Here is a 12,070-nt window from a genome sequence, read left to right on the forward strand (position 1 = left end):
CCCGGGATGGGTTAAGACAGACTTTCCCAAAGAGAGGAGAAGACAGTTATTTCTATCAAAGATACATCAAAACCACACACATATTCCATTTTATTCCAAAAGCATTTAATTGAATTTCTCAGTGTTTTTCAAAAACAAAAAGATCCAAGTCGGAGGTAAAAAGAAACATGGAAAATTCAACTCAAGGAGTGTCACGATCTTAAGAGTCATGCTTCAGGCATGGTAGAACCCAAAAAAGCACAATACCTGCCTCTGGGCCCAACCTAACCCTGCTGGCTACCATGATCTGTAGACCATGGCCAGTACACCCTGCCCCCCACCCCCAAACACCCGAGATGGAGGCCTGAGCAGGTAAATTGCAGACATGATCCAGCCTTGGCATAGTCCTGTCTGCTAGCCCTCAGTGCCACTCCACCCCTGCATAAGGCAGGCTTAGCTGCTAAGGGAGACTGGGGGTCACAAGGCCGTGCAGCATTAGGCTGAGACGCCGGGCTGCTTTGCCAAGTGAGTTGTGTGGTTCAGCCTGCAGGAACTGGAAGAGCTTCTGGCGCACCTGAGCCATGACAGAGCCCATGTGGTCTCGAGTGATGGGGTCACTGTGGTCCAGGTGCATCACAGCCTCTTCCAGGTAGCTGGGAGTGGGGAAGAAAAAGACAAGCTACAGTTGGAAGACAACAGATGGCAGTGCCCCCTAGTGGCACTGAATCCCAGAGGGACTGGACACAAGGGAAACCTCTAAGCCTCAGGAGGATGGAGATAGAGAAAATTAGGGAGGGGAGTCAGGCAAAAGTGGGGTGGGTGTCTCTGCTTTAAATTGTCCTCTCCCTGCCCCCACCCTACAGCTCATCCACTGGTTCCTGACTGTTCCTACTCACCTGAGCTTGAGGTCAGTTCTAGTGCCTAGGTCAGATGCCAGCTGCTGGATGAGGGAAAGGAGAACAGGCTGGGAGAGCGGGCAGGGTGGCTGCCCAAAAACCTGGGCTGGGTCCACAGTTTCACACACATACAGCACCAGGTTCAGGTCAGCAGCTGTCAGTGCCTGGGGAGCAGAACAGGACAGCAGCATTTATAGCTAACATTAAGATAGAATGCCTATTGTCTATGGTGTGTGGTCTGGGGGAGGACCAGAGGGTTCCAGAGGGGGATTCATAGGAACCCAGAGAGAGCACTATAGGACTGTACTGTCATCTGAAAAGTTTTCCAGAGAAGGATAGTGGTGAAGTGAGGCGGGCTGAGGCAGGAAGAAAGTCCAGGATAAGGAGCAACAGGGGCAATGGCCTGAAGGCCAAAGAGAACCAGAACAGCCCGAAGCCTGGTGGGAAGAGTGGAATGTATGGTGTGTGGCCTTGTCAAGAGACACCTAATACTTACTAGGACCTAAAGCTGTCATACCTGCTGGAAGGCCTGATTGAGGTGGCCCTGCTGCAACAACTGCAGGATATGGGCTTGTTGGGCCTGGCAGTCAAGGTGGGCAGAGGGGACAGGTGTGCCGGCAGCTGAACGCATGGCCTGCATGATGCTGGAGGTGACAGTGGCCTGTTGTTCCTTGAGTGCCACGCTTACCTCACCCTTAACGATACGTTGTACTTGTGCTAAAATTGATTCCTGCAGGCTGCAGAGGGAAGTGAGAAAGATGAAGTAGACAGTGAGATGGACAAGCTTAGTCTAGCCCTTCCCAAACCTGCCACCTCTTCCAGAGCCCTACCCACACACCTGCCCACAGCCAAATGGAGCTGGTGCTGCACCTCAGCACGAACACTGCTGGACACAGTGGCCACCATCTGCTCAGTGGCACTCTGCAGTGTGCTGACCAGGCCCCGAAGCTGAGCTAGCACAGGCTCCCTGGCCTCCTGTTCCCGTGCCTTCCGACTCTTCATGTGGCTCTCTAGCTGCTGCAAGTCTGATGGGTAAGCACAAGGATGGTAAGAAGGATGATGGAAGGAGAAGCCAATGCCCTCCTACCTTGGGTCATATGACCCCACACTCACATTCCTGTGTGCCCAGTCGAAAGCTATCATTGATCTGCTGGAACATGGCCTGACAGCTCTTTTCGAAGGCTGGCAACACCACACTCTGAAAGGCTTCTCGGTAGGCAGCCTGCATCGGCCCCTGTAATGTGTCTGCAGCAGCTCGGGCAATGGCATCTGTCAAGTTCTGGGATATAGGGAGAAGCCAAGTTGAAGGCTTAAGCCCAACCTGGCCAGTCTAGCCACTCCCCACTCCCACCTGAGGTCCTATAGTACCTTGGACTTGAGTAGTTTGGAGATATTCTCTTTCATACTGCCCTCCACAGCTGTAAGCTTGGTAGCAACCGAGTTGCTCAGCTGACCTGCAACAGGCTCCAGACTCCTGGAGACACCTAGGGCACAGGGAGGAAAGAGAAGTGGAACCAGGAGAGGAAGCCTGTCAGATACCCTGGTTTTGACTCCATGCAAAACTCACATGGAGGAACCGTCTTCTTGATCTCATCCCGTATGCTGCGCTCCAGTCGTCCAGCCACAGCTGAAGACAGTGCCTGAGACAGCTGCTGCGTCAGCTGCTCCTGCAGTTGCCCACCCCGATGCTGCCCCTCAGCCAGTGCCCGCTCTAGTCGCCGCTCTGTGTTGTAGCTAAGGAACAGGTCTGGAGCAAGTCCCACACCCATCCTCAGGCCAAGAATGCTGCCCTGTCCCTGTGCCATGCCATGCCATGCCACCCCCCCCAAGGATACGTTCCTGTTCATGCCGGGTCTCGAGGGCACGTTCTAAATGGCCCGTGACAGTGCTCTGCAGACCTTCAAGTTGGGCACACAGTCGCTGTAGCAGCTCTTCTTGGCTGTGCCGCAGTTCTGCCAGCTCTCTCTGCTGCTGCCAAATTAGTGCCGGCCAGTCCTCAGGGGGCTCTGCCATCTGCCAGTAGCACTAACAAGTCACATGATGCCTCTCCCACCTATCCCCACCTGCCAGACCAGGGGATGGCCCAGAGTCCCTCCCACCCTCCATGGATAGAAAGGTGCTTGCTCACTTACCTGGTGTTCAGTGAGCCGGGATCCCACAGCTGAATCCCTACCACAGGCAAGAAGCCCTTCAGGCCATGTCAGGCAGCCTAGAGACCACCCCTTTCCCTGGCCCCAGAACCGCCCCCCTACCCATTATCCTTCTTGTTTTTCCTCTTTAGCTTAGGTGAGGTCCGAGGGGATGCCTTGGTTTTCCAATCCTTGGCAGAGAGCCGTGCAGTAGGAATTTTGGTGCCAAAGCCTCCTGAGGCAGAGGCAAGGCTGGCCACTTCATCATCGTGGTCACTGTAAAGAGGAGTGAAGGGTAAGCTCCTGCTCACCTGTCAGCCCTACCTTATGAGAAGAATGATGTAGGGGATGCCTACCTTTGCTCAGCACTGGTGTCCTGGCTGTCATGTTGCTGAAGCAGGTGGTAATGTGGTCGGTGGAAGGCTAAGCTTTTATGCTTCTCTTGGAGGCCATTCCTGGGACTGATGGGGCAGGCAGACACTCAGTAGATGATTTTATCTGAGGCCCCTCTTACAAGCACTTCCACCCTCCCAAGCATCTTACCTCTCTGCCAGAGTGCTACAGGTCTCACGAGTAATGTCTGGTGCTGTAGGCCAGACCTGACTGTCTGGAGGTGCAGCCTCCTGGGTCAAGGCTGCCTCTAGCAGGGACGGGGTGCTATGTCGATCCCCATCCCCAGGGCCTCCATCTATGCCAAGCTGGGGGCCAAGCTCAGGCCCTGGTCGGGGCCGTGGGGACAGCAGGTGTAGTGCCGAGGCAGCTGAGGCCATACTATCTGCCTCAAGGCCCTCTGGAGCAGAGGAGCCAAAGCCACGGGAGAGGGCTTCAGATGCAATCTCAGGGATGTCCTGGGACAGGGCAGTGGAAGCCGAGGAGATAACATCAGGGGAGCGGGTGCGACTGGGGGAGGCCTGGGGTAGCCCTAGGGGCTCTACTTCCTGCAGCTCCAGGGGCAGTGTAGAGGCAGCAGTAGATACCTGGGGTAGGTCAAAGATGAGAGCTTAAGTGAAAGAAGGTGGTGGAGGGGGCATGGGGACAAGGAACTGATAGTAGTGATGAGAAATGGGAAAGCAGGGTCACAGCCAGGAGAGGAAGTGGGGATGGGGAAATTGAGGAGATTGCCTCCAGTGAACATGAAAGGCTGACATGACCTCTGGGGGAATATGGAGTACCTGGGGTAGAGTAGGGTCAGCTGAAAAAGTGCAGGAGAAAAATGCAGCCAAACTTCCCTGCTGCCACCCACCAGCTACCCAAACTTAACATGCACACGTGTACCTGTCCAGGGCCCTTGGGAGTCAATTTGTCAGCTGGGCCTGGGAGCAGGCCGGGAAGAAGGCTACGAGGGCTTGCCTGCAGGCTGCTGTTGCTGCTCATTGTCATACTGCCATCTAGCTGCAGCTTGGGGCTCAAGGTCAGCTCTTCAGGTGGCCTGGTGGTGGGAAGGCTGAGGCATCAGGAGCCTGAGCTTGACATCACCTGGCACTAGCTCCTGCCATCACCCAATTCTGACCTTCCCCTTACCTGGGCAAGGAGGGATCCACAGCTGAGGTGCTGCTCATGGCAGACACAGCTGTTAGAGAGCTGCTGCTGCTACTGCTACTGCTGCTGCTGCTGCTACTGCTGCTACCACTAGGGGATGCAGTGATCTGGGAAGATGTAGAGCATGAGCATGGCAGCCATGGCTGGGCATTTCCAGGTCCCCCTGGCTGGGGGAGTGGAGGGCAGTGTACCTGCTGCAAGGAGGCAGTGGGTGTCATAAAGGCATCAGGTGTCATCAACTTAGGCTTGGTCTCACTGCTCAGGCTGAGGAAGTCGGCAGGTGCAGGCAGCTCCACAATGCGTCGGAGGTCAGGCTGGGAGCCGTGAGCAGCTGATCCAAGGCTCTCAGAGCCCAGTTCAGGTCGAGACTCTCCAAAGGCTATGGGGAAAGCTGCCACTTGAATCATATCTTAGACCCCGGTCAGTGTAACCTGCTTCCCTCTCAAGTCCTTACTCACCAAAGTCCTCATGGGAAGTGTGGGCAGGGAGTGGGGCCACCACATCAGGGTTCAGTTGTGGCTGAAAGCGGATCTGCACATCTTGTAGTGCCCTGCAGGAAAAGAGAGGGAGAGAACAGAAGTGCTCAAAGCAGCCAGGGCCAGTAGGGAAGAGACACAGATAGGGCATGGGTAGGCCTCCCCAACGCACTTACTTAGTATGTACACAAAAGAGTTTGATAAGCACACCAGCTGCAGACTCCAAAGCACCTGTTCCATGGGAACTCTCTGAAAAGACAGTGTGGATTATTAAGCCCCTAGCCTGCTCTGTGCCTTGACACTCCCCTCTTTCCCATATAACCATAGAGCTCTGGGTCTAGGGCAACTTACCAGCCCCCAGGCTGTCATTCTCCTCCTCAGCAGGCAGCACCTCAGTGTGCCGCAGCCGACAGCGACTCACAACCTGGATGCCAAAGCTCAGCACAGGATGGGTGAGCAGAAATTCTGAGATGGAGCTGAAGCAGGCACGGCCCTCCTCCTGGTTCTGCAGCAGCTCCATGACATAGAGGACCTGCACAGGTAGCACATTCCTAGCTGAGCTCAAAGACTATGAGGGCGGTGCATATATCCTATACCCCTGCTCTCCCTGATAACACTGGCCCTGTCTAGGTACCCCCATAGCAGCTTACCTTCCGTTGTACATCGCTGAGAATCAGGTATTCTGCTGAGAGGTCTAAGCAAACCTTGAGGCTGGGAGGCACACTCACTGAACTGAAGATATCTGGAGAGAAGCTAGGAAGCCAAGAAACAGGCTAAATGAGACTGAGAATTCAAAGAAGCCACATCACCATCCTGCCACCTTCAATTCCTCAGCCCCTGATTACCGAATGGTTTGCAGACAGGTCCAGGACACTGTGCACCACATCTTCAATTCTCGATTCTGGTCAGCACCAGTAATGAGGAACCTCCAGAAAGGGACCCTGCAAGGCAATAAGGCACAAAGTGGCTATCTGGACTCCCAGCTAGCTCATGGTCCAGCCTGCCACCCGCTTGCCTGCCCACTCACTCACTCAGGGTCCTGTTTCTTATGGTTGTCACAGAACAGAAGGCAGGAGAGGGGCCGCCCATCATGAGGCTTCCACTCGTGCAGACACCTACAGGCAGGTAGGTGAGGGGCTTGAGTGAGTCATCTGGTTCCCTCCTTGGGGAGGAGGTCCTGGTCCCTCAGGACTTGCCTTACCTTGGCTCATCCTGCCCCTCAATGTAGATCTGCCAGAACTTGACATAACCATCATGGCTTGCAGTAGCCAGGACAGTCCCATCAGGGGAGAGGGCTCCTTCACTTAGGCACTGGGGAAAACCCAAAGAGCTTAGCTTTGTAACCTGACTACAAGTGGAAATGAAGATTGAAGTAAGCTGGGCTTACCCACTCTGTACTTGCACACGTGTGTGACTGAAAGAATGCATGGGGATCTACAAAGAAGACCAGGCCTCCAGGGCATAGCTAGGGTAGGAATGAGTTCCATAGGTGAAAGCCACTTATGCTCAGCATCCCCATGGACAGTGGTGGTAAAGCTGCCTGGGCAGCTATGGATACAGGAAATATATGAAGGGAAGAAGGAGAGGGAAGAGGGAAAGGGAAGGGAAGCAAACACTAGTAGGCCTACCGTGCTATGGCCTTTTACCACAATGAAGCCCTGTTTGATTTGGCTGACATCCACAGGCCAAGTACTATGGCTGGAGCGGAGCATCTCCAGGTCCCACACCTCAGCCTAAAGGTATAGGAAGGTGAGCGTTCAGGCATGTGCATAATAATATGGTGGCTCTGCTACCTCTTCCACCAGGTCTGGCCCCCTCACCCGGTCTTCATGAAGCAGGGCCACCGTTGGACTGCTCTCCTCACAGCAGTCCTCACTCTCCTCAGGGATGAAAGGGCACCAGATGATCCTTCGGAAGTGGTTTAGTGGTGTGCCCTCTGGCTGCCGGATATGCACTAAGATCTCTTCTCTGAGCAGGGTGTTAAGGGCTAGATAGATGATCAAGTATGTCTGGTAGCCCTAGCTCCACCCACCCCTCTGCAGTCTCCATGCCTGGGAATGGATACTGAATTTTGCCATTAACCAGAGCCAAGCGCCACACAAACAGGTTGCCTGCCTCATCTAAGCAGGCGAGTTGTGGAGAGTTGAGGTGTGCAAAAGCCAAATCAGCCACACTGCCTGTGAAGCCCTTGAGTAGAGTTCGCTCCGAAGTACTGACACTGATCACTCGCACCATTGCCGAACCATTGTTGGCAGCTAGAATCAGGAAAGCAGGGAGACATGAGCAAGCACTCAGGCCCAGGCAGTGGCACTGAAACCCTACCCTTGTCTGTCTCCATGCCACCATCATAGTCTCAAAGCTTGGTTTCCTTGCCCAGCTCCCCCAAGTCCTGGCAGAGTTTGGGTCAGCCCAGATAAGCATTCCACTGTACCCTAAAGGTCTGAGTGGCCCAACACTATATCTGAATCTATGTGATGTGTAGCAGAATACTTCTTCCTCTCCCCTGCTTCTACTTACCCCGAATGGCATAGGCCAAGAAGGAGTTAGACACAGCAATCAAGTTCCCATAGTAGTACTTCTGCTCCCAGTCATACTTGGCAACAGGCTGGATTTTCACCTGAAAACCCAAAGTGAAGAAGGTTGAAGAAGCTGAAGTTTGGAGTAGCTTCTCCAGAGCCTAGGTCATCCTCAATAACAACTGGGATGGGAGAAGTCATAGATACAAGTCCAGCCACCCCACAAAATCCCCATGGCCAGATTCTCACAGAGGCTTGGCAGTCAACCCTGGTACCCTCCCTGCTTGTCATGGGAATTGTCAGCATGGGGGAAGAGGGAGGAACTGGGTGTGCTCTCATACTCTATACATGGCACAACATTCTGGTACCTACCTTGTTGCTTCCCCGTGCCTTGCTTGAAATGCTAGAGTCACTGCTGGCCACAATCTCCACTTCCTTGGCCAAAATCCCGATACAGGTGGAGCTGTCATCTCCAGAGAGGCAGCTAGAAGGAAGATGCACAAACCTTGTCTCTTTTTCACTAAAAGACTCAATGGAGGGTTAGGACAACTCAACTACCTGGTGAAGATGACTAGTTCCAGATTCCCAGCTCTGCCTGGTCCACTGTTTTTAGATTCATAGTTCCCCTTGCTTGTGTCCCTCCTTTGAAATAAGCCTACTTCCATTCTATAGGCATCAGGCCAAGCTTTTAGCTTGTCCTCACCTCTCATCCCAGTGCAAGCTCAATGCAGTTACATGCTCTGTCCCAGGTCATCAAGATGGGAAGCTGCTGGCCCCTCTTGCTCCTTATCTCATGTCTCAGATAGCTGAAGCCCCAAAGACACCATTACCACCACTGCCATCTCCCAGGTACTCACATGACCTGCTTCTCCTGCAGGTTAATGGGTGGCATGGTACGCAGACCAGACTTGCTTGTTGATGTACCATCACCTGAGCTGAGGGGGTCTGGGACCAGTAGCCCATTGAGATCCCCATTGTAGGCACTGGATGGCCTCTGGTTGTCTGCACTGGGGCCTGGGGACAGAAAGGACCGCCATGACAAGGTTAATCAACCTGCCACTAATCTCTCTTCCTGCTGAGCTTCCTTCCAGACCATGAGGTGCTCTAGGAACACTCAATTGAACACAGCATGTTTGTGGTGAGCAGGGCCCTTTATTTATCTCTCATTTCATAAATGCTGATACATGCCAAGATCAAGGATAAGGACAAGGTTCTTCTATGTGGGTGAGGGAGAGGTACAAGGCAACAAAAACCCCCTGGTGGGTGTAGGGACATAGCTCAGTGGTAGAATACTTACCTAGAATGTGTGAGGTCCTGGGTAAGAGCCACAAAAAAATACCAAAAACCTTCTAAGGCAATTAATATTCAGGCTGAGGTCAGCAAAGATGAACTCTGTGACTACAGAGAGGGCATGGCAAAAAGGTCAGAAAAGCTTTCAAAGAGGAAGCACTATTATAGGTATTGTAGTCACTACACACAAACAGGAAAAATGGAGAGAAAGCAAAGCTGCAAAGGCCTCAGGTACAACACTGAGGTGCTTAAACTCTACCTGGGGGAAAAAGAGACACAAAAGTTTTGTGGAGTTTTTTTCTTTCTTTCTTTTTGAGGTGCTGGGGATAGAACCCAGGGCCTTGCACATGCTACTCAAGCTCCCTCTGTGCTGTACCTCCAGTCCCACAAAAGAGGTGTGTTTTGTTTTTGAGATGGGGTCTCACTATGTAGATCAGAATGGCCTCAAACTCAGGATCCTGCTGCCTCAGCCTCCAAAGTAAATGCTACCATGGCTGTCCTCACAAAAGAGTTTTAAAGGGGAAGGTGACACGGTTAGCTCTGGCCAGTGGGTTGACTGCTCTAAAGCAGCATATAGAATATCTGAGAATCTGGGTGAGAGATACAAAGGATCAGACCAAGGTAGTGGCAGGGTTTGGAGACAGGTTCTTAGGCTTGGAAAGGCACAGGTAAGATGTGGGAGTAACAAAGGAAGAGGCCTTCCTCACACAGAATTGGTTCAGGAGAAGCCACTTAGGCAGGTAGACCCAAGAGGAAGAGACATGAAGGAGCTGAACAAAGAGGAGATATATTATGGGGTGGAGTGGGGAGTCATGAATGATAGCATTTCAGTCGTTTGCATTGGCTGGGGTTTCTTTCTTTTCTTTCTCTTCCTTCTGCTGCTGCTTCTTTTGCTGCGCTAGGGATCAAATCCCGGGTTTCTCATATGCTAGGCTTTTAAAGAGTTGTTTTTCAGACAAGGTCTCACTATGAATCCCAGGGTGGCCTCCAACTCCAGATCCTCCTGACTGCCTCCTAAGTGCTGGGAGGCCAACCATCACCCCTCCAGGTATGTGCCACCATATCTGGTTTCTGACTGGGTTTCAAACAATTAGCTCAGACACTACGGTCAAAATTCCTAGCTAGCAAGGAGACTAGAACTTCAGGAACACAGCAAACTTCATCACAAAACAATCTGAGGTCTGATTTAGTCCTACAGTGAGAAGACAAAAGCAAAACCTACTTGGCAAACAAGAATCAAGTGCCAGTAAACAAAGGAGTTATGAGGACAGCCTCTAGGCTACTTCACTATGATTAGAGCCATCTTAGTTCAAGGATAAACTGACCACTCTCCTTTGCAAGCATCCTTTCATGAGGATAAACAAACAGCAGGCCCAGGTTGTACATGATTTGCCATGCCAGGCTTTACTCAACCTCTGTGGAGCACAGTCTGCTAAACAGATGATAAGCATGAGGTACAAACCAAAATGGAGGACACACTCCAGGTATCCACCCCTGAGGCCACTGGGCAAAGGGCCCAGTGGTCTCAGGCAGCATATGGATTTTCTTAAGAGTGTGGGTTAGCTAAATCCACCCAGAGTGAACACCAGTGCCTACTTCCAGAAGGAGTAAGGAGGTGTAAAGACAAAGTCTAAGGATACATCAATTCTCAGCTGTGGCCTTTGCACACCAACACTACCATCACCAGCCAGCCCTTCTACTACTACAGCTTTTTTCTGAGATCTCTGAATCTGCCAGGAAACTCTAGTGCTTTCTTACATACTATTTCCTCTTTGTAATATGTGGATTTGTCTACTAGGTGCCTTGAGTGCCTTTCCTGACACTGAAGCTCCTGTTCATATTATGAGACCTAACCTAAACAGTCTCCTTTCTCAGCATCTCCAGTTCTCTTACTACATGCCATCATTCCCATCATAGTACCCTAACAACTCTTCAACAATGACAACATTGTATTACAACCCTGTTAATTCTGTGTCCTGGGGGCCTCTTGGTCTGCAAGAGTTCTAAGGTATATCTGGAGTCCAAGTAAAACTTGAATGAATGAGAACAAATTAAGCCAGCACATGTTTGAAACCTAATCCACTTGTGGCCCTGCAGTCTGGTTTGCGTTCATCCCAAAAAGAACACAGAATTGGGATTGGCCACCTTCCTCCAGAAAATGTCTCCGAGCAACAGCAGGCCTGGGATCTGTATTTCAGAGGGAAGGGCAAGTTGCAGAGGGGGACTGGAGGCTCTTCAGCATAACGTTTAAATCTAGGCCTAGAACTCGATAAAGAGTTTACACCAGGCCTCTGGACCAATGATGGAAGGTTAGAAACGCTGGGCCAGTCCTAGGAACACGAATCTTTAAGGTCATGAAACCAGAGGGACTTAGTGAATTCAAAGAAGGGGCCTCACCTTCAGTAGAGAGTCTGAAGGACGAGGCAGAACGGTCTGGTGACAGGATGGGGAGGGGACACACTCAGGGGTGTGCGCCATTCGCTGGGAATGCTTAGGGATATGAAACTCCGACCCCCGTCCGCCCTCACCAGCCGGGACGATCCAGAGCTGGTTTTAAGGCACATGCCGGCCCTGAGCGGGGTTCAAGCCCACGCCACCAGACTATCTCCTTGCTAAGAGACTACCTCCGCTATTCCCGCTTACCCGCTGCGGGTCGGTCCAGCTTGAGAATATCCCGCAGGTGCTGCGTGGCGTCCTCGATGTCGATGCTCGCGCAGGAGGCCATGGGCCCAGATGCCGGCGCCCCGCGCGTACGGCGTTCGTTCCACTACCGCCGCGCACCGCCCAGCCTAGCCCAGTCGCGACCGTGCCAGACAGTGGGATGCGGGTCACTACACCAGAGCCTCTAGCTAGCTAACAAACGGCCGTCGATGCCGCGTCCCTCTCCATCAACCCCACCAACCGCCTCCACTTCCGGTCCCAACGAGCCTCCGCTCCCGGAACCTGCAAGAGCCGGAGAAGAAAGGTTCCGGATGAAGGAAAACTGATCCCTACCAGAGCCGGTTCCCCTTGACAGCTCCATCCCCGTGCCAGCCGAGCCAGGGAGGTCACACAAGACTGAGGCAGAGCAAATGTCCACGTATAGCACTGGACCACCTTAAGACCTGCTCCTCTCAGTAGTCTGCCCAGGCCCCGCCCACTCTGTGAACTCTAGATAGTCTTACATCACCTGAGCCACCCAGGTTGGGACTTTTCCGACCTTGAGGAATATACTGAATTGGCAGAAGCTTGTTTCCCCGTTGGTA

General features: G+C 52.5%; 1 protein-coding gene across 1 annotated transcript; it reads right to left on the reverse strand.

The window, feature by feature from the left end:
* Positions 1-83: 83 nt before the first annotated feature.
* On the reverse strand, positions 84-11,757 carry Edc4 (enhancer of mRNA decapping 4). Its single transcript, XM_020171125.2, has 29 exons — positions 11,469-11,757; positions 8,393-8,549; positions 7,908-8,019; positions 7,537-7,636; positions 7,085-7,274; positions 6,840-6,987; positions 6,648-6,752; positions 6,221-6,330; positions 6,051-6,134; positions 5,865-5,960; positions 5,670-5,772; positions 5,371-5,551; positions 5,196-5,268; positions 5,002-5,093; positions 4,735-4,922; positions 4,526-4,650; positions 4,280-4,433; positions 3,548-3,981; positions 3,361-3,465; positions 3,128-3,280; positions 3,008-3,044; positions 2,711-2,888; positions 2,443-2,598; positions 2,244-2,359; positions 1,989-2,154; positions 1,714-1,900; positions 1,393-1,612; positions 876-1,039; positions 84-632 (listed from the first exon to the last, which is right to left on the reverse strand). The coding sequence occupies exons 1-29, from the start codon at positions 11,548-11,550 to the stop codon at positions 440-442; spliced, it is 4,209 nt and encodes a 1,402-aa protein (XP_020026714.1). The 5' UTR covers positions 11,551-11,757; the 3' UTR covers positions 84-439.
* Between the last annotated feature and the right edge of the window lie 313 nt (positions 11,758-12,070).

Source organism: Castor canadensis, chromosome 15, assembly GCF_047511655.1.
Source record: "Castor canadensis chromosome 15, mCasCan1.hap1v2, whole genome shotgun sequence".
Classification (NCBI taxonomy): domain Eukaryota; kingdom Metazoa; phylum Chordata; class Mammalia; order Rodentia; family Castoridae; genus Castor; species Castor canadensis.

Bases quoted from the DNA above. Each gene is read 5' to 3' on its own strand.
- Edc4 (XM_020171125.2), bottom strand. From the start codon at position 11,550: ATGGCCTCCTGCGCGAGCATCGACATCGAGGACGCCACGCAGCACCTG. The intron at 5,773-5,864 runs GTAATCAGGGGC...TTGGCTTCCTAG, and splicing joins ACCTGTCTGCAAACCATTCG to CTTCTCTCCAGATATCTTCA. The intron at 633-875 runs GTGAGTAGGAAC...CCCCACTCCCAG, and splicing joins AGAACTGACCTCAAGCTCAG to CTACCTGGAAGAGGCTGTGA.